This window comes from Hippocampus zosterae, chromosome 21, assembly GCF_025434085.1.
Source record: "Hippocampus zosterae strain Florida chromosome 21, ASM2543408v3, whole genome shotgun sequence".
NCBI lineage: Eukaryota > Metazoa > Chordata > Actinopteri > Syngnathiformes > Syngnathidae > Hippocampus > Hippocampus zosterae.
The window spans coordinates 6,560,962-6,583,247 of NC_067471.1; the positions used below are offsets into that span (position 1 = coordinate 6,560,962).

The window sequence follows — 22,286 nt, forward strand, 5'->3', positions numbered from 1 at the left end:
CCTTGCGAGTTTCATTACGCAGAGGATCCAACACGACGCATTGATGGGAGTGAATGACGGCCACCGTTCCACACGATGGCCGCCGGTTGACATCCGCGGTGGGGGGGGGGCGCATCGGAAGCGGTGGAGATGCACTTAAGCCCGGCAAGCCGGTGACCCTGCGATGTGACATTCAAAGTGGAGGGAAAGCGCTGAAAGGATGGCGCGCGGTATATGTGTTAAAACGCCGCACGTGTCCGACGGGACTAAAAATAGACCCGCGCGGTCGACTTGATGGTCTTTACAGTCACCCCCCCCCCCATCCCCCAACCCCCGCCTTCCCCCGCGGTGAGGCATGGCCCCGCTCAAAAATGCGCACTCGAGCCCACCCAAGGAGAAACCGGAGTATTATCGACGACTGAACACACACGACATGACAACAAACGGCGCGCGTCACCGTGGGCGGAAGCCGCTGCAGCGACAGGGAAAAGTTGGAGCGCAAGATCCCCGGGTGAGGAAAATGAGCTTGGAAATGTGTGTGTGTGTGTGTGGGGGGGGGGGGGGGGGGGGGGCGGGGGGGGGGATTGGTTAAAGAGGGCTTTAGATGAAACCGTCCAACTAATTAGAAATCCCTTTTCAATTGTCAAGCTGCTGTAATCCCGTGCCAATGACGAATGAGCTCATTGCCGCTGTTAAGTATCAAAAGCGAGCGCCCCGTCGTTGCCGCGCGCCTCCCGGATGGCGCTCGCCTCAGGTTGACAAAGTATGACAGGGCCCATCGGGGCTTCCCGTGACACGGTCACATATGTGTGAGAAACAACTGGCACCTCAGCGGAAGGATTCGCCGCTATTCCCCGTGACGAGAGTGCACTTGCCGGTGGCGGGGGGGGGGGGGGGGGGGGGGTGTCACGGTGCACCTCGTGCAATCGTCACGTCATGAAGGTAACGATTCTGGCAGCGACCGCACCCGATTCGTGCTGCCATGCAGCGGGGTATTTACGGCATTCCCTCTGGCGAGATGAAGCCCGGGGAAGGTTTCCCCCCCCCCCCCCACCCACCCCCCCTCACTCCTCACTTTGAGACTCGGCTGTTGCTGCGACAGCGAGTATTGCGGTGCCGTTTTAATCTGGGATCAAACTGAAAATCCTCTCCCATAAGAGTTCAGTCAAGGTCACACTGGCGATTAGGCAGACTGTCTATAGAGAGATGCTGAAACAGAGTAGCGGGGGGGGGCGGGGTTTGGGGGCTGTGCTGTCAACCAGCGAAGCTCCAATGTCGTCAAACATCTCATTTTCACAAAAAGACGGATGGCGACCAACACGCCGACGACAGCTGCGATCCAAAAATCGCTCCCCCCCCACCCCCCAGCAAAGACATCAGACACTCAAGCGAGGCGAAGGTTTACTTTACCGTCCGCGGGCGAGGTTTTTAAGCGGCCGCAGAGTCCGTGGACGTCCCCGTAGGATTCCCCGATTTTGTTGAGGGCCTCGGCGCCTCGCAGTTCCATGAGGGAGCGCAGCTCTTTGAGCGTGCAGACAAAGTCGCCGTCGTGGTTGGCCTCCATGATGGAGTTCTTCACTCCGCTGTACGAGTTGTTCGCCATTGTCTCGCTATCTCCCGCCAAACGCAAAGCTCGGCGTTAACCGTAGGGGGTTAAAAAAAAAAAAAAAAAAAAAAAGTGTCCCGGAAAAGCTTAAATCCCTACGAGCGCTCGCACGGCGGTAGCTCCCATAAAAAAAAGGCGACAGGGCCGTCAGAGGCAGCCGGAGTCGTGCGGCAGCGGGCGGCGGCGGGGCAGCGCTTCGACAAAGCCGGCCATGGCCCTCGGAGACTCCGGTCTTCTTCCTGGCCCTCTTATGGCGACGGAGGGGAACTCGCCAGGCCGGAGATCAGCATGCAGTCAGATCTGGAACGGCATAGGAGGGGAAACGCACTGTGAGGAGATTTTTCGGCCCAATACTGCTGCAAAATTTCATGTCAAGATTTCCAAGTGGCCCAAATTACACCGATTGAGTGATATCACCAGGCAAGTTTTTTTTGCTTCGACGCCTTTGGTCCACTTTGGGGCAGGAAAACTTTTCCAGCCTTCTGAAAGTCGAATCAGTCGCGGCGCAAAATCTCGTTTACAGGCCTTCATCCTGGATGTGTTGGAGCACGTCGCGTACATGCAGCCCCCACCGCCCCCCCCCTTCTCTGCCGTGGCGCTGGCGGCGAGCTGGAACCGACTGAATGATTACTCCGGGAAAAGCCTGGCGTGAAATCTAATTAAGGCTATCTGCGGCATCGGGGAGCTCCGCCGTGGTGGAGGAGACCATCCCGGTTGGACTTCCTAGCGCGAGCGGCCGAGTTGCCTCGCGGAAAGAATGTCCGGATTCCTCTGTGACAAAGATATCTATGCTATACTCGTCTTTTTAAAAAAAATAAAATAAATACATTTTAAAAAAATAATAATAATGCGCCTCTAATCTCTGAAATAGGTGGCGAGATAAGAACGCCACAGGTCGCGGTTTATCTCCAAATATGTCAGGCGGGACGGCGATGCAACACAATGGATAAACGGAGACCTCTTGGGAAACGATTCCGTCGCACGTCGATATGCGACTTGGGGCCATCTGCCGTGGAAGGAAGGGGGGGGGCGGAGAGGAATTTGGTTTTTACAACCACGCCGCTTTTAGTTTTGGTGGCTTTGCTAGAAAAATGTTACAAAAAATTACAATGCTTTATGGATGTAAAGAGATGATTTCCTCCTTTGGTCATCGGAGTCGAACTCCGCGGCACGAAGCAGCAAAAAGCGAACGTACGCACAAAGGCGGCAGACTCGCAATTGTCATCGATGCCTCCTGGCCCAACGCCTGGGCTGCCTGCCAAGCTAACACAGGTTTGTCAGCATCGGGAACGCGGCGCACTATTAATGGTCCATGGCGGTGACGTTATGCAACACAGGACGGCCCGAGAAAGAGAGAGACGTGAGCGGGGCTGGCCGCGGATGCTCGGGATGCCCGGGGAGGGGGTGGGCGCGGTGTCTTGCTCAAGAGCGCCTGGAAATAATCCCTTCTTACGCTCGGATTCCAAATTACGGCTCCAGGTTTAGAGTTGGACGAGAAGTCGTGTTTTCGCGAGATGGCTTGACTGAACGTTTTGCTGTTCAAATACACACGTGTTTCATTTGTTTGTCTTACGTGCCAGTTTTGCGGTGAATTTCAAAGAGAGGAAAAAATAAACAGCTTGAAGCAAGAATGCTTTGCTTCTTCTTCCGAGCAAGTGGGAGAGCCTGGATCAGGATTACTTTTAAAACGCTGTTATAATACCGGGGGCCAATATTGTACTCGTACTCTGACTACGAGACTAAGATGCCGATATTCGCTTTTTTACGATCCTGACATAATTTCTGGGCAGCTGGAGTGGGAGTCACAACACATAACTGAAATGTTTTGTGTTACTGGCTAGAGTGAAGCAGCGCTACATTATCAAGTATCGGTACTTAGTATTGGCGGGTACTCCAACATCAGTACTTGTACTCGCCCCCCCACCCAAAAAAAAAAAAACGATCTCATGCTCAAAAGGAAAGCCTGCATGTTTTGTGCATTTACATTCCGATTTAAATCCAAGTTGCGCAGTCGGACGCGTCGCACGCGACCGCCCGGACCGACATTTGCCGCCCCGCAACAGTTTGGGGTCGCGGAGGCGGGTCATGTGTCACGACTGCAGAAAAACCATCGCGATCGGATCTCCTCTCGAGGATCCCCCACCCACCCTTGGCGGCTTGCGCGCCTCCATCAGCCAACAGCAGGAGCGGAGGAGAGCGATTCTCGGGATCCCTCCGCAATGGAGCCGCCTAGCACGAGGGGCGGTATTTTTAGCTTTTCGCCGGGCTGCCCCTCCCCCCCGCCGCCGCGAGCCCGCCGACGAACTGGGTCAGGCCATGTAAATGTGGAGGGTACAAAGTGGAGTCGCCCGGCTCACCTCTCCCCGCAGCTAAGAGCTACTTGAGCGGGCCCTTCAACGCCGTCCGAGGTGTCGGCGAGTCAACACGCGCTTTCCATCTTGGAGCCTCGAGACCGGAGACTTTGACACAAATAGAGATGATTCCAAGGGCCTTCAAAACAGGAGCACTTCTTCGTCACACTTATATAGCTAATAGCGAAGATTTGTTTTCAAAATCGTGTGTGAAAAACGATTGTGAAAGACGATTTTGGTGTTAAGGGGGTTTGGAGGAACCTTTAAAAGCTCCGCATCCCATCCGAATGTCCTGTCGGCACGTGTACTCCGAATACGAAGCGTGAAAGTGTTACACCGGCAAAAGGTTACATTGTTGCTATGTGCCGGCAGCTGCGGACATGATGCGTCTTTTAAGAGCGCCGGCTTTGAAGATGAGAAAGCGCGCCGTGTTCTTTGTAACGTGCCGCTTGACGCAGCCCACCCCCCGCCCACCGTTTGCTGACGCGGGGTGGTCGACATTGTGACACTCGTGATGGAGAGGAAAGCTACTGAAGCATCACGAAGACAATTTGTGTTATTAATGAAACAGATGGCAAAGGAAAAAAAAAACTAGTTACATCATAGGACTGCATCTCTCAAATATATTTAACTCCCAAAGACGTATTTGGATGTCTTTTCAAACTGCATCCATCCATCCATCCATTTTTAATCCTAAAGAGGGTCGCGGTGATGGGCGGAGCATGACCCCCCCCCACCCCGAACTGGTCGAGAGACAGTCAACCGCTCGCAACCCGCAATCACCCCGTCGCTGAGTGGGAACCGTTCGCACGCCGCCCGCACACAAATCAGGCGAGTGGACAGCTTCAAAAGGGTTCTCGTGTGCTAATTGCGTAATTGCTGTTTAATTTTTTTTTCAATCACAAAAACAATCGTAAATAAACAACAATTGGGCAGGATAAAATGGTATCCGATTATTCGATGGAATACTCGATACAAAAATCGATTTTGAAAACAATCGAGAGGGACAGACATACATGCTATTCCTCACACAGCCACAAGGGGGCTACACGGCGTGTTATCGGACCTTTGTGATAAGAAGCTACTTTTGTTTTTCCTGCTGCTTTGCTTCTGAATGTCAGAAACTGTTCTGTGTGTAAATGCTTTTCGATTTTCTGTCTTTGCTCGCGTGAGGCACAACGAGTTGCCCGGGGAAACTCATTTTTGCACCACATTGTCACTGTCCCACAAGCGTTTTGACACCGAACACTTTACCGACGTCATCACGTAACTCGTTATCTGAACGCGGGATGCAGTGTTGCTGTGTGAAAAGCAAATCGTTTGCGAAAACGTCCCCCCCCTATTTGACAGGGAATTATGATATTATGCGGACGAAAAACACTTGGGGGGTGGGCTTATTAAATGTTATTTTTGGATTGGAGCCGCTCGCCGTTGTTGCACGAGGCGGCTGCGAGTGGGGCTTCACTACCAAGGGCTCGCACTGGATATACTACAGCGCAAAGGGAACAGAGCGTCTTTTGACATCGTCGGGGTCGGGGGGGAAATTGGCACACTAGCGCCACGCTGCACCCCACGCCGATACAAAATGTGACAAGCCTGGATTCCCAATGGAACATGTGTCGCGTCGACATCAGGACAGGCCGTCGGCAGTCTGCTGAGAGCAAGACGCCACCGCGACAGAATATGGAAGGATATCATTTTGTGTTCGTTCTTTCATTCAATCTTGAGCGACTGCAACGGTCCAAAGGCCTCAGGCGGAGCGACACAATGTGGTTACTTGTTGCATGTACATCAATCATTAAATGCGCCGTGGCTCTCCATAGGCTGAGAAAGGCATCAAGGACGAGACTCAAACAGAGAGAATAAAAAGCAAGAATGTACGCAAAAGGGCTGAATATGTCACGGCGCATAATGATGGCAAAACATTTTTTTTTTCATTACCGGCAAAAACATATTACAACTTTATTGAGCTATGTGAATATCAATCTACACAAATAAGGTTACCAGGTCACCCCATCCTTCGCAACGTCTCTTGGAACATAACAATTTTGGACTTTTATCAGTCAGAGTTTCCTTTTTGAAATCGAAACGGTGAACATTGATCATGGTCCACAATCCCACGCTTGCTCCGCAAAGTGCTTCACTGTCATCGCGTGACGCAATGCCCAAAGATAACTGGACCAGTGGCACACCTCGCATCATCTCCCAGGGCCAATTAACTCATGAGGCTGATCGTGTATTTCGCCGATAAGAGAACGCGACGGTGCTCGGCTGCAGTTGCATCAGTAGCGCTGCCCTGCACCGTTTGATTGGATCAGCGGTGATCCCTTCATCCCCGCACCGAAAAGGGGCACCGCGGCTGCAGCCCACTTGGAGGCTTGCAGTCAACGTGGAGGAATGTAAAAAAAAAAAGCAGCCACCAAGGTCGATGGGAGAAAGTTAATGTGCGTAATGAGGATGCAGTGTAGCCGGCGGTGTGTATGGGGAGGTTGGGAATAAGGAGGTTGGGCTTCCATGTTTAGTCATGGCACTTAAGTGTCATACCCGGTTTGACACTGCAGATGGTCGGCTCCATCGCCTAGACAGGCTCGGTGGTCTCCGCGGAGGGATCAAGTGCTAGTGAATAAATTTGAGGTAGTAATAACCATGTATTGCTTTAAAAGCAGCCAAGTTTTTTTCCCCTAGAGCGTCATTTGACGTACACATTGACGCATCTTTGCATGCAACTCCCGTCATGTCACGCACGCTCCCCTCCACCAATAAAACGAAAAGGAAAAAAGTAATCCCGTCAATCAATATCTCGTTTTAATAGCCCACGGGGTCCCACGCGAGCGCGGTTAGCTTCCTAGCTCCCGGGCGTTAGCCTATATGCTGATTGCAAAGAATCCACAAAGGCAACTTTACTAAACATTTGACAGCTCCTCGCGACTTGGCCCCAGGTGGGGAAGACAAGTGAGGAAGGCGCGACGGAGATTTTTGCTGCATTCCGGCTGAGAAGCCACCAGGGGCTCCCGGAGACGAGGCGCCCCAAAGTCGGTGCCTCTCTCCCGGGTAGAAGGTTAGCCGCGTTAGCTCGGCGTGGATGCTAACCGCCGAGCGGCAGCCGCACCGCGCTGGTTGAACGCTGCCCGCGAAACGGCGGCACTTCGCCGCTTCAGGCTTCTGAGCCAGGCGTCGCTCGGAGCCGGCTCGCGTCGGCTGTGAGCCCGCAACATTGTAGCCCGAGAAGAGGGAGTAAGAACAGACGAAAATTACTTACTCGGTTCTCCGAAGAGCACCCTCAGTCCCTGCGTCCCTCTCTCACTCCCCCTCAGTCTCAGCGACTGCAAGGATCGCTCCCCTGGACTGAGGTACAAGTCCCGCCTACCGTGACGTCACAATTCTACCAAAGAGTGCGTGCAGCGTCGCGAATTCAAAAAGATGATTCTCCACCTTTGGCAGCCACTGAACGCCTAATTCAAAATCTCGTTACACGGGCGTTGTTAACATTTGAATACCATAACGTTATAGTCACGTCTCTTGCTCCAATGCCAAAACTGAAAATTGTCTACACTTTTGAAAATCTTTGAGATATTGCAAACTTGTTTTTGGTTTTTAATCCCCCTTTTAAAGCAAATAAATTGAATCATGTTTGAACAGATTTTACTGGCCCCTCATTTCAAAACTACTTCATCAATTTGTTGTGCTCCGACAAAACTGAATTTCACTACCTGGCCTTTTTAATCAGTTTCTGATTTACCATCATCATGTTACAATTGTAAATGCCATCAATACTTTACAAATATACATTATGGTGCAATGCAACTGTGCCAAATACATCACCTAAAGCAGTTCCAAATTTGATTTTATATGACATGACAAAAACATGAACCATTTAAATAGAATCACTCAGTGAGCATTTTTGCACCGACCAACCAATCACGGGAAAAGAAAAAAAAACCTGACATCCTTGCTGCTAGCGTTTTGGCCCACTGAGGAATGAGGATGAATTTTACAACTGATTAGTTAAAGAAACAGACCCTGTGCTAATGTAATTTAAATTTCATCTGCCAGGAATACTGATTCTGAAGGCCCTCGGCAAATTAGATTGGCATGGCAACACGTCTGGTTGAACTGACAAATGCATTTGAAAGAAAAAAACCTATGGAACAAAATATTCTAATTTGTAAATGTGGGTGATTGATTAAATACTCATGCCAACATGTTATTGGTATTTATCAGGTGTGGTAGTCACACAAACTAAAGTTAAGAGCACATTTAAGCGTCATGTTTAACGTTTACTTTAGTGGAACGAGCGTGTAGGCGAAAGCGGAAGTTCTTGCGTATGCCACTCTTGGTTCCCTGTGTTCTTTTTCCACAACTCGACCGGGTACATGTGATGCGCGGCAACAGGGGGCGGGCCCTAGGCCGCTGGTGTGAATTCCCATTGGTTCAGCCCGCATATCAGTCGCCTATGGAAACGGTTACGTCATGAATAAAAAAAATCATTTTCTCGTAGTGCCTCTTTGATCTCTGGTCTCTGTGTAATAACGGAATTATTCAATAGTTCACACCAGCCTGTGATGCAGCATACGCAATGCACTCACCGTCACCTCAATGCAGCATCGTTTTCCCCCACCCCTCTCTTTCTCGACAGACAGCACCGAGTGACTCCACCTAGGCCACTCTTAGCTCGTCCCCTCATGCCACTAATCTAACCTGACGTCATTCTTTCCATGACGTAGCACTTTTTTTTTCTCTTCTTCGCCTTCAATGCCTGTAGTCATTGCGGCGAGGCGTGTTTTGGAGAATTATGTCAAATCCCATCAAGTCCATTCGCAAGGGAGGTGAATCCCGCAATTGGCTGTGCAGTCAAAGATAGGCGCCCAGCGAGATGCATACGCAAAAGGAAGCCTCATGAAAGCTTTTAAAACCGCCATTTAACGTTGGTTGATGTAAACAGAGAGGGGTCAAGCCTCCGTGTGTAGTACACTTGCTGTCTCGACATAATTGGATTTATCATTAACGCCTCAGAGTGCGTTCAGCGCACACGGGAGGCTCGGCAGAAAGTTCAAGCGTGCACGCGCGATCCGCGTATTTTGTGCAAGTTTGAAACTTTCTTCGTTGGGAACTTGTGAGTCACTGTAGTGGTGGAGGAGGAGGATTTGGAAAGAAAAGAAGAGGAAGATTGATGCAAGTTTGCTTGAGCAATTGCGGCGCATTAGTGACAAACTGTGTGAAAATAGCAACAAAATCTACATACAGTACACTACATGAGCAATTTGTACGTTAAAACAATGCTAAAAAGGTACAAAGACTGAGTGGTCATCAAATGGTGTGGTCATTTTTAAAGTGCCTTGTTGTCAGCTGTCAGCTGTGAGTGCGCACGTCATGGAGAGAGAAGTCAGAAGAGCGAGGAAGGCTGAAAGTCAAACTTACAAGACACTTATTTCCACTTCACAGCAACTTTAATGGCTTTTTATTGTGGATTTCATAGTGATGCCTCACAGCCCAATGTGACACTAGTCCTCAAATTTTCATGAAACCAAGTATAATCGCGTCCAAACAATGCAGATGTGACTAAGCTGCATGTGAAACCAAGTGTGAGGCAACGGAACGTACCATGAAACCACCAAATCTCCACTTCAAATCTATTACACGCTTAACACCCCGCTACAGGCTGTCATTTGTCAAATATGTCATTTGTTTGATTTATTTCCTCTTGTAAATGCGAATTATTACTTTTATTATTATTATTTATTTATGTATTTTACAAAAGTCATTTATATTGTGTTGACACAGTTCCTCGGTGGAAACATGCCACATGCTCTGGAGCGTCTTGTGAACTACAGTAAATGTCAAGTGTCGTGAGTCCCTTTGCATGCTAATGTGTTGTCACCATTGCTGACTGTATGACTCACTTGGAGGTGTCATGGCACGCCTGAACCCCCCCCCCCCCCCAAAAAAAAATACTGCGCATGGTGAACGCTTTCACAGATTTAAAAAATATAAACGCGCTGGAAAGTAGTAGTTTTAGAGATGAACCAAATTAGCTGTGGTTGAGTGCGTGCGCGTTCATCCCAACATAGAACTTTAATTGCTGGCGAAGAACTTCCATGCATGAGACAAGCCAGCTTGACTAATAATTGAAGGTTGAACAGCAAGTGCCACAATCACAGCCATTTACATACATTTTTTAAATGGCAGTTTAATTGGACTATTTTGTATTTAATCGATTTTAGTTCATTTTAAATGCCGCTTGTACGTTTGGTATTAATTTGAAATCATTTCATTTTATGAGGATTTTTTTTTAAAGAAAACACTTTTTAATAAAGAAATGTCATTATTGTTGCCATACCTGACACCAAAACAGCAAATAAACATATTTTTATGATTTTTCAAACAACCTCCAGTGCTATTTTTTTCACTTCCATTCCTACATTAATAATAATAATTCTACATAAATAATATGGGGGCTGAGACTTGTTCCCTGAGGGATGCCAATGTTGCTTCACAGTAATCCAGTAGTAACTTTGCGTGGACACAAACAAAAAATGTCTTCCTTTATAATTGTTTGGACAAATGTGTAAATATATATACACATACATATATGGGCTGAGACCAGGTGCTTGAGGGATGCCACTTCCCATTGACTGTTATGATCTGACCTCAACCATTAATTGCTGTTTTGAGAGTATTTCAAGTCAGTCCTAAGGGCCATTTAATCTACTTCAGAGACCATTGATAGCGACAGTCCATTCTGGTAAGAACACTCAATGACGTGATCACTTCCACCCGTTGCGGTGATCTTATCACGTGTTCGAATAATAGCTGGCTGCATTCAAGTGTTTCGTCCTTTCACACTGGGAACAATGTGTCATTCAGAGAGGATGGAAAAAAAGCGCATGACACAGCACAGCTTGTCAGCTAAATATAAATAATAAAATGTAGGAAAATAAATGTACATGCTGACTGGAGTGGGATATTGTTCCCCTTTAGGTCAAGCAAGCGGAAAATAACAATGTTGCTGTTCTTACTCAATGGCTGTATGAATATGGCTTCCTCGAGGTCACCTGATCTTTCTCCACGACGCCGTGGCTCCAACGGACGTCGCTTTTTCCACTGGCTCAGCAAATTGGCACATGTTTGGAAGGCTTTTGCGGGCTTCCTCCTTTTCAAGAGGGAGGGGGAAAAGCGAGAAGTGTCACATACTTTTGAGACACATTATGTGAGTGCAAAGTTCTGAAAACATGTCATCTGGGGTGGTTTGTATTGATTGTATTGTGCAGTTTGTTTATATGCCCGAAATTTTAATAGCTCACTCATGCCGAGATGTCATAAAGTCCGCCAAAATATCTGTAATCGCTTCCCACCACCGCCCCCAACACGTCTGCTAATAGAGTCTCCAATTACAATGATTAGCAAAAATGTCTGACGTTTTTTTTAAATGAGAATGAATGCATGATACAGGTGTGTGAAGGGAGAGCTTGTGAGCATGTCGCACAAAGCTGCGCCTGTGCCGTCGCTTCTATCGCAAACGGCTCATGTTTGTGTTTCCAACCGCCGCAGGAATTTACTGCAGGCGCTCGCGAGGGCAGCCGCCCGGGGCTGACCGTCCGGCGGGACAAAGGCCAGAGTTGTCGGGAAAGAGGGAGTAAAAAAAATATAAATGAAGAAGAGAGCGTACAAGGAGTTATTGTGCGTGTGGACTGGAAAGAGGAATGACGTTGCACAAAAATCGAATTATTGACCAAATGTTTTTCTTTCTCCAAAACCATAGGTGGCGCTAAGCACCATTTGCTTCTTTTCTCCAGCTGAGATACTCAAATACATGCCTAAGTGATTGTATATGCTACACACAAACAGTTAATACAACAATTCACACAGGAATATATTCTTTATCCTCTGCAAAGAACAGTTAACATGAACATAAACCTACGGCAATTATTCACAAATTGTCACTCCAGCCTGGTCCCTACCTAGTTGTCTGCAGACAGCAGAAGTCACACACAGCAGAGGGAGCAGCACAAGATCCATTGAACTGAAGCAAAAAAAAAGTGGCACATATTCAATTACATCATTTATGTCATTGCTGTATGTTTTTGTAACATTTTATTTGAGGATAAAAGCTCAATGAATGTGTGCAATGTGTACCAATTTGAACCGTTTTAACTACTGTAAGTTCAAAAAGAACATTAGCCGCTTAGCATCTGTTGACATTACGCAACAATGTAACTCAACTGCTCTCCCCATTTTTCCAGATGCGTTCGCTCGGCGATGAGAAATTCAATTTGGTATAATTTAGTTGCAGTTTTCTGACCCAGTAATTCAATTTTATTCACGGGCAATGCGGCCTAAACAGCAGCGACTGAAACAACCTGGCCAAGTTTCCACTCGCCCACAATAAGTCACTACAAGTGCAAACTGTCAGGGGAAAGTGACCCACCCAGCCTAATAAGTACATGTGTGAGTGAGAGACTATATAGGGCCTATAAAAGTCTGATTGAGTGTAAGTGTGTGTGTGTGTGTGTGTGTGTGTGTGGATATGTGGGGCAGCACAGAAGTACCATAGAAGGGTGTTGGCGCGGTTTGGTTGCGGACATGTTTTCCACTTTCTGTTTTCCGTCAATAGCCCGCGTATTTAGAGCACGGCGGCGGCCCGCGGCAAAAAATCTGGGGCACGTAAAGAGACTCGATCCCGCAAAACGCGGCTGAGACAACACCTGAGTTCCTTCATTTAGACCCACGGAGAAGCCGAAGTGGAAAACATCAGCAGAAAACGCGCGAAAGCAAAATATACAGAAAAAGCGGTGCGGTGGAAGAGTGGAAGGTGGAGAGAATAAATGAGACCGGCGAGGATCTCTCGCCTCGGGCTGAGGGGACTTTGGTTAAATTGGAGGCAATTAAGGAGTATTGTGTGAGGATCAGCTAATGTCAAATTAATTAGAAGCTTCAGAGAACGAGAATTGAGTTTTTTCCCCCCACTGTGGAGTCTGGCCTGGCCTGGATCGGGCACAGATGGCAAAGACGTGGGTAGATCCAATGGGAACTCGGCGCCCTTTACACCCCATTTCTTTCCTTTCGCATGAGGGGGCGTGGGGTTTTTCCCCCCAGGGAAGCGAGGAGGGCACTGAGAGGAAGAGCGAAGCTGGGCATATGTTGCTTGTGGGTGGTGGGGGGGGGGGGGGGGGGGGCAAAGAGCGAGCGCTCTCTCAACCCCAACACACACCTCACCCTCCTCCTTGAGGTAATATCCTCAAGGATACACTCACAAATTTAAAGTGAAATTGTTCCTTGACAATCTCGCCATGTTTTTTAGGTTCAGTTAAAAAAAAAATACTCATACACATTTTACCTTTTATCATTCAGGCCCTTTAAAAGACACACGGGCAAAAAAAAACCCATCAGGAACAACCCCGGCATTACACAATGTTCCATCGCCACTACCGTTGACGCCCCCCACCACCTCCAACCCCGATTTAGCGAACGAAAATAGGGGAGGGGGGGAGGTGGGGGAATTCGGCGTGATCCTAGTGGAGCAGATGGATATGTCAGATATGCCTGCATGGATTTATGGAGATGTTTATGGAGACGCTTAGTGGTAATGTAATGACCTCCGCGCGGTATCTGTGCGTGCATGTGTGTGTGTGTGTGTGTGTGTGTCAATTACCCCTTTGGTCTGTCTTGGGGAAACTCGCTTAGCTGGAGCAGAAACAGCAGGCTGTGTTTCTTCTAACTCCACACCGGCGTGTCTAATAAAAAAAAAAAAAAATTGGGATTCAATCATCACAGATGGACTTGGAAGTCATCAATCAATCAATCAATCAATCAATGGTGGTCAAGCGTCCCGATACTTTTGTCCATTGAAAAAGACAGTGGGAAGTTCCTTCAGGCACCCTCAGAGACGCATGAACCCTTGACTTTTAACACACAATTTTCCTCCGCCGTCATCTATTTTCTACCGAGATGCTTTATGGAAACTTTCCGTCCCTTTTAGTGTGTCACGTGATGTGCTCTTGGAGTTTTCTGAGGCCCTACGGGTCATGTGACACATCGACCCGACTCCCCTTCCCCAAGAGACCAGACCGCGTGATTATCATCCGCGGCCCAGTTTAACGGCTAGCCTACTTTCGGCTAGCCCAGTTCCCGAAACCACCCAGAGGAGTCCAAATAAGTCATGGCAAGTGTGAGCTCACGCCGGAGACCTCGCCCGCCCTTAAAACCGAGCAGTTGCGGGGGCACCAGAACCGCAGCGGAAGGATTTACAACCGATCGGGCCGGCGAGTTTATCCTCAAGGTCTGCTTGGCTAAGATTGATGATCAGCTCCAGGCCGCATATTCTGTTTTGCTTCCCGGTGTCAGTCGAGCGCCGAGCACAAACAGGGCAGGCGTGGGGGGGTGGACGTAGGGGTGTGGGGGGGTGAACGATGGAATACATTCTCCAGAGCAGTAGCATCTTGCTAAAAAAGGGAAAGGGAGAGCACATAAGTCTGCAAGTCGTCATGAAGGTTGTTATCCGGGTATTCGCGTTGGATGTGCAGCAGGACGGCAAGGAGTAAGATCGCCCAGTCTGAATAATAAATGTGATCTTTTTTTTTTTTTTTTTTCCTATCCTCCTGTTGAGTCATCTCCAATTTTCTTTGTTTATGTAGGTCACAACCCTCGAGAAGCTCCAAGGAGCTGTGCGGAGTCAGCGTCCGGGCCCGAGCCGCAGGCAGCGTCACTCGGCGGCATTGTCGCCGGCGACATTCATCATGGATGAGGCCCGTAATAATGGATGAGAGCAGTGAGTAACCTGAGGATGCGCCGCGATACGGAGACTGCTCACGGCTTCGCCGTCGTCTCCTTTTCCTACTGCTTCTTTTTCGGGACTGGGCACAAACAAACATGGAGGCGTCGGGGTAACGCAAGGCGGAAGTGTCGATGAGGTGGTGGGGGCGGCCTCGGGTTTGGCAACACTGATGAAACAGGAGCGGCTATTGATCTTATTGGTCGTTGAATTTTGGATATTGCAACCTCGTGACGTGGACTCGTCCTTTGATCAGGTAGAAAGGAGGGCGAGGGGAGGAAACCCAAAGACCAAGATCCTCAGGGTGAGATGTTAGTCCCCCCCCCCAAAAAAAAAAAAGTAAACTTGAGCACGGGCGGCCCGGTAGTCCAGTGGTTAGCACGTCGGCTTCACAGTGCAGAGGTACCGGGTTCGATTCCAGCTCCGGCCTCCCTGTGTGGAGTTTGCATGTTCTCCCCGGGCCTGCGTGGGTTTTCTCCGGGTGCTCCGGTTTCCTCCCACATTCCAAAAATATGCATGGCAGGCTGATTGAACACTCTAAATTGTCCCTAGGTGTGAGTGTGAGCGCGGATGGTTGTTCGTCTCTGTGTGCCCTGCGATTGGCTGGCAACTGATTCAGGGTGTCCCCCGCCTACTGCCCGGAGACGGCTGGGATAGGGTCCAGCACCCCCGCGACCCTAGTGAGGATCAAGCGGTTAGGAAGGAAGAACTTGAGCACTTAGCATGGAAGTGTCCAATCACAATGCTCTGATGTCTTGGGAATGAGCTGCTTTGTATATTTTCTTCCAAATGGGGGGGGGGGGGGGGGGGGGGGATCAAGGTCAAGGACAGTGTCACTGCAAGATCATAGCATGGACTCAAGAGCCTCGTTAGATTGCTCTGATGACAAAGACTTTTAATTTGGATCAGTCCTGAAATTTTAGATGGTTTAATTAAAAAAAACTAATGAAAAATAGAAATGAAGCGACAATGTCATAATGAGTGTCCAGTTAAATCTGGCTTCCGGCTATATTTCAGGGTTATTTGCAGTCCATTTTTTTATTCCACTTGAAGGGACGAGCAAGTCTTACTGAAAAAAAAAAAAAAAAGGTGTCACTTTTCACTGGCCGATGATCCAACCAGCCATTAACTCTCCGTGATGAGATCTTGAAAGTCAGCTGGCTGGCCACAATGGCAACCCTGTGTGTCCAAACAGCAGCCGTCGCCAAAATACCCCCCCACCCCGCCCCCCTCCGACACACACGCGCAACATTTGCGTGAAATCAAATCGCGACAGCGGGCCCAACCTTACAGAAGGCAATCAATGACCGGCACTTTTGACAGGTGACACCGCGATCCGCCGAGTGGCGGGCGACAGATGGGGAACAAGGGAGGCCTCTGTGTGCGCTCGCGTGGGCGGCGGCGGCGGCGGCGGCACTATCGAGTCTCATCCTCCGTCACGCTGACAACGGCACGCTTAGTCACACACCTGATGGACTGTGAGGATATGTGTGTTTATCACCACAGAAGCAAGCTAGCCTGGGAATACCCCCCCGCCCCCCCTCCTCGACTTCCCCTGGGCAAAGAGCTGAGGAACCCTTTAGGTGTCGGAGTCAAACGGATTGGCGGATAAATCGGCCAGAAAATGGATAGTAAGCGCGTGAGGGGTTGCATCAGTCAAGTGTGGGCACAGAGTGAAGGGGTGGTGGGTAGGTAGGGGGCTTGGGAGGGAGGGGGGGCGGGTGGTCTCATTCATGGGTCGCTTACTAAAAAGATGCAACAACATGGCGCTCGTTGGAAATCTCGAAAACGAAGACGTACGGGCAGAATCGGAGTCACGCATCCAAGACGCGTCATCATGTGATAGGACACAAAAGATTTCATCACCGGGGGGGTGCGGGGGGGGGTGGGGGTGGAAGGTCTTCAACTGGCCAAGTCAATCACCGGACTTTAACCCAATAAGACATGCATTTTACTTACGTGTCCTCTAACCGCCCCCCCCCCCAAAAAAAGACTTTTGTCCAAGGCTGAGTGTCCGGCTGATCATGCCGCAACATCTCACACCTTGCTTTTTTTTTTTGCACATTCCGTGTCGCTTCAGGGAGAATGTTGCCGAGCCCGGAAGCACGCGCTCCCCTCAGAGCGGCGCTCACTCGCGTGACGGGATTCGAGCGGAATAATTTACTCGTGGGCGGGACACACGCAACCCCCCCCCCCAACTTTTTTTTTGTTCCGAGGCCACTTCGTTCAACTTCTCCATTCGAGCCGCTCGGATGATTAAAATTGGACGTCTTCATGCGGCTAAACGGGGTGCGAACGCAATTAAACGTGACGACGACACTCTCACCAGACGCAAGCTTGTCACCAAATCCGGCAGTTAATTTTCAATATCTAATAGTACACATACCCCCCCCCCACCCCACCCCCCTGCGGCGACGTGCGGTAATCCAGCCTGATGTGATTGGCGACTATCTCAATACAGTGACCTATTTTATTTCCAGGAGGTGAACGCGGCTACGTGCCAGCGCGTGGCTTAGCGGATCGTATCAAACCGAGAACGGATGCTCTCTTGTGACATTTGCGGCGTCGCCGTCATCAAATTCAAAACTAAACATCGTCGAGTGCGATCGAACCGACATGGATCAAGCGCCTTTCATATTCGTCAATGAGCCACACGAAAGAACGCTCTCGTGCTAACAGTTAGCATTAACGGTTTGAGAGCAGCACATGTACTCATAAGCACATATTCTTTATCCTCTAAGAAAAATGACAAATATTACAGCATGTGAAGAGTCGACACGCACCTTATACGTACCCTTGCGCACAAAAATCACGTTATAAATAACGGACAGACGCATTGCTTGCACGTCATTAGCATTCCGGCACACATCAGCCAATATTGGACTGCGTCCGTGTCGAAGACCTGATTGATTTTTCAAAAAAATGGCTGAGTGGAAATGTTTGCGGTCAAAGTTCAGCTGCGCGTCAAGCCTGGACAAATCAATGAGGGCAAAAACTGAGAGAGTTCGGCGGAAGATTGGAGAGACGACAAAAACAGCAATATTAATTATTTTCTGTTTGCGCCAAAGGTTGCCTCGGTTGTTTCTTGACTCGATTGCAGATGGGATTTATTTACCCGGCAACCCCATGCTTGAATTCATCTGTGCGTTTGGTGCTGCTGTTTTGGTTAGCTAGTTAAAACGTTCACTTGCGCTGCAAAAGGTAAAAGCAATCTCGGCCATTTGGACGATTATTTTGCCCGATTCACCGGCTTCATGCAAAAGCGTCCGGGCAATATTCCTACTACACGCGCTGTAATCAGATTTCTTTTGTAGGTAGCACACGAGATTATAGTGAGATTACGCAATCCGATCTGCCCGCATCCCATGAATTCCATCTCGCATCGCCGCCGAAGTGCACATTCCTGTCCTATGAGTGGGGGAGCGAGAACACGGGGGGGCCTTCAAGGGTGGGGTTGGGGGGCGGGTACTGTCCCGACCTGACCCTGGCGCAGCGATAACATCATTCCTCCGGAGAGAGCCGCGCTCCCTCGGCTGCCCGGCCTGCCGTTTCCAAGGCGATGAGCAGCTCGCTTTCGCCTCTCGGAAGGCTTCACAAGATGCGTCCATAATGGCTGGCTTATTCATGTAGAACAATGAATGGCGAGCGGGTGAACATTGTGTCTCAAATGATTTATATGTGTGTGTGGGTGTGTGTGTGTGTGTGGGTGAAGCATCTTATTGGGCTGCGAGGCAATTTGAAGCAACAGAAGCCGGTACGTTCATCGAGCCTCTGGGCCGGACATAAAAAGAACACGCAGCAACACACTGAGCAGGAAATGTGGAGCCAGACCCCGCAGGACTTTTTTTTTTTCTTCCAATTACCCCCTTTAAAAAAAAAAATGCAAATTTCTGAACGTGTGCGTTTGCATATGAGGTATCCAGTCGACCAACGAGTGCTCCTATTGTGCATTTGCGTATTTACGACGCGTTTAATTGGACAGTGCGATGCCAGAGGAGCTCGCGGAGGTCGTTTACGGCTATTTGGGCGGTTCTTGGTCGTTGACGAATTGCGGCCGATGGCGAAAAATGGAGCGGGTGATGCAAATGAAAAATCGAGGGGGCCATATAGGCGGCTTGATGAAGTTACACGGCCGCAAATGTTATTTTCTGACAGAAATGAGATGATAGCAAATAGGAGGCATGACTTGGGAAAACAGCGCGCAGCAAGGTTTATTTTTGGGTGTGGATTCAATGTCGTCACAAGTGTGCATATTCAGCTCCACCAGGATGCAGCGACCGCTAATTGTTTGCCAAAAGACAAATACGCAAACATGACTAGCTTGCGGCGATTTTCCATGCTGAAGAATAATAAATGACGAGGAAAACACAAGGTATCACATGAGTGTTGATACTTTCGGTTAAAATAAACGCTTCACGAATTTGGCGCACCACAGAAAATGACGCGTGCCCAAAACCATGCAACTGCTCAACTGTCAATCAAATACCACGACGATGACCTGAACAAAATGGATGCCATTTTGTCTTACTTCTGGCAACATGTACCGATAATTTGATCAATGAAAATATATCTGCTAAAATCATTCAGTGGCTGCGTGGATGTGAGGCTCGCCGCAACAACGTGGCACTCGAAAGTGGCCAACGTTGCGCGCTAGCAATCAAGTTGCACTCAAAAAATGTATAATATACTGCATATATATATATTTTTTTAAATCCAAACATTCCCCTCTCGTCACTCCTGCGTCTGTATGACACGCGTACACTCGCAGCTGACGACGAGGCACTCCATGGCAGTCAATATCAAGCATTTCAGACCACATAAGTAAAGTGGGGTGATTGAGTGCATACTATTCTTATTCTAGCAAAATCAAGGACACGAAAATAGTATTTTTTTTTTCACAACTTGCCGGAACTACACAATGTTGAACATGACGAGATAAAACATGTCCTCTAAAAACAAACGAGAGCGTAATAGTGACCGAAGGACATTTCTTACACTTGACACTATTTCTTGTGTAATTGCAATTTCAAACCTTTTGACCCTTCCGGCAACTCATTCTGCTTCTCGCACATCTAAGTCAAAAGCACCAATAAATTTGTGTTGTCGCGTTGATGACATTTTACACGCTCCGGACACACTCGGGTTATATTTTTCCAGGTGCGCTTGGAAAGGATGTGCTCATCCTACGTGTCATCTCGAGCCTTCCAAAACGAGAATGTGACGACTGGACTGCAAACACGCGAGTGGGCGTTGAGCGAGCGCCACCATGGCCCTGCCGGGACCGACTAGTTTCTGAGTAAACAGATGCGGCTCTCGGCGCGACTGTGGCGATTGAACGCGTCGCCGGCAGAGTTAAAGATGTGCGAAGGGGGTGTAAGTGAGAAAAGGAGAGGGCGGATGCGATGAAAACAGAACGTGCACACACACACGCGCGCTGTGTGACGTCACCGCACTCACGGCCTTCCTGAGTGGAGTTTGCATGTTCTCCCCTATGCCTGCGTGGCTTTTCTCCGGGTTAACTCTCACATTCCAAAAACATGCGTGGCAGGTAAATTGTACCGAGGTGTGAACGTGAGCGCGGATGGTTGTTTGTCTAAGTGCGCCATGCGATTGGCCGGCAACCAGTTCAGGGTGTGTGACCCGCCGACCACCCGAACACACCTGGGAATTGGCTCCAGCACACCCTTGTGAGGATAAGCGGATTAGAAAATGGATGGATGGCTATTGTTAATTTGTCTTGGACCTGGGGTCCCATTTTTATCGTGCGGGTCCCTGATTGGCAGGCCATTGTCTCATTATGACGCGACAAGGTTTTAATTCATCCCGCTTGGTCTCTTGGCGGCCTCCAAACAATTAAAAGGTAAACACCTCGTCATAGAAATACGGTTTCGATTAGCGCGCCGCGTTGCCGGGGGACGACGAAGGCACAGCTGATTCCGTCGTCGGGAATACTTCCTCCTTTTGCGCTTCCTGTTGTGTTTCCATGGGCGCTGCGTACAAAAGAGGACAAGCTCCTCTCTGGCAGGAATAATAAATAATTGATTGGCGTGTGGCTTAATCAGGTCCGAGGACCGCCTGGCAATTCCACAGCTGGCTATAAATAAATGCAATGAGAAATCGTTTTTAAAGCCAACGTCGGTCTTTCCTCTAGATGCGGGGCAGACCCGAGACACAAGTCGGGCATCCTGCCGAGCACTCAATGTCCACTTAAGAGGGTTGTGGAGTCAGCACTTAGCCCACACGCATGCAAAACCCAGACAGGATCAGATGCTGCAATTTCCCGGTCGGTTTTCTCCATGCGCTGGACCAAGACCGACCCCGCAGAACATTGTCAGAGGAGTTTTTCATTGACTACAACAACATACAGTATGCGGTCTAGCCATAGCTCAGTATGCTAACCGTGCGACGCGAAATACTCAAACGCTCGTCCAATGATTTTGCCACATGGGATCTGTTTCCGCGGCGACGTCGGCTAGCTCGGCCCGTAAAAATCATTTATATAAGGCTTCTAAAAAAGGTTTTTGATGTTTATCGTGCCCGGTACAAAAGGGAGAAGGTCAAAAATAACCGCAGAAGATGGGAGGCGGACGGCGGGGGGACTGCCAAATACGGTCACGGCGCGAGCTCCCCCACAGTGCCATCAGTCACTTGGGTCGCGGTGTATTCAAAAAGAGTCCACAGCGAGGGGGAGTTTTTTTTTTTCTTTGTTTTTTTGTGAGGCCTCCCAAATGCTCCTTTTGGAGATACGTCGCAGGAATGCACGGCAGGTTCGCAGGGCCTGAGAAGGAAAGCCGAACTGGGTAGTGGCCACTGGAGATTAGCGGCACTGCCTTGCCAGATGCATCTTGCAATTGCTATTTTTATTTATTTTTTTTGGTATTATTTTTATATTCTCTTCCCAAAATGTATATCAAAAAAAGTCCTATACAAAAAAAACAACTCTGTAAAAGTTGTACTCCTGATTTTTTTTTTTTACTAAGGTCTCATTAGTGCGTTTTGTAGGTGCACTCAGCCCCGTGGGGATAGCTGGCATTCAATTAAAAAAAATTTTTTTTTTTGAAATTAGGTCTTGCCAATTCTATCAAGACTACATTTGTGTGACGTGACCAACAAAGAGGCCATCCGAAACCTATTGTGGCAATATCATAAACACTGTGCTGCTTTGAGCGATTGATTACATAGCTAACGTTGTCCACCGGTTTAATAATGAATTTATATTGCTTGTTATTAAATTTAAAAAAAATAAAATAAAATAAAAAACAGCACGACATGTCGTATTGTTGCTACACAGCCTGAGGGATGCATCATGAAAGGTAGCACACGCACACAGAGGAGCGCTCGCCTTCCTGAACTTTGCCCCCCCCCCACCCGTGACAATTGCGTTCCTTCAGGACCCACGACATGAAGGGCCTGTGTGTGTGTGTGTGTGTGTGTGTGTGTGTGTGTGTGTGTGTGTGTGCGTGCGTGACGTAACATAAGCCATGCCCTGATTCTGCACAGCTGGGCTTCTCAGTATTCCAGATTACAATAACGTCACCGCCCCCCCCCCCCTTCCTCATCACTCCCGGTTGCAGCACACGCT

The 22,286-nt window shown here is 48.9% G+C and overlaps 1 protein-coding gene across 3 annotated transcripts in view; it reads right to left on the reverse strand.

Moving 5' to 3' along the window:
• The window catches only part of atp2b1a (ATPase plasma membrane Ca2+ transporting 1a), a 29,004-nt gene extending 14,218 nt beyond the window's left edge, over positions 1-14,786 (reverse strand). For all 3 annotated transcript variants that reach the window (XM_052055617.1, XM_052055616.1, XM_052055618.1), the window contains exons 1-5: positions 14,711-14,786; positions 13,586-13,667; positions 11,895-11,956; positions 10,953-11,086; positions 1,390-1,885 (exon numbers count right to left, since the gene is read on the reverse strand). In XM_052055617.1, the coding sequence (XP_051911577.1) occupies positions 1,390-1,582 (193 nt within the window). In that variant the 5' untranslated portion in view covers positions 1,583-1,885; positions 10,953-11,086; positions 11,895-11,956; positions 13,586-13,667; positions 14,711-14,786. The remainder of the gene's footprint in view (positions 1-1,389; positions 1,886-10,952; positions 11,087-11,894; positions 11,957-13,585; positions 13,668-14,710) is intronic.
• Positions 14,787-22,286: the final 7,500 nt, after the last annotated feature.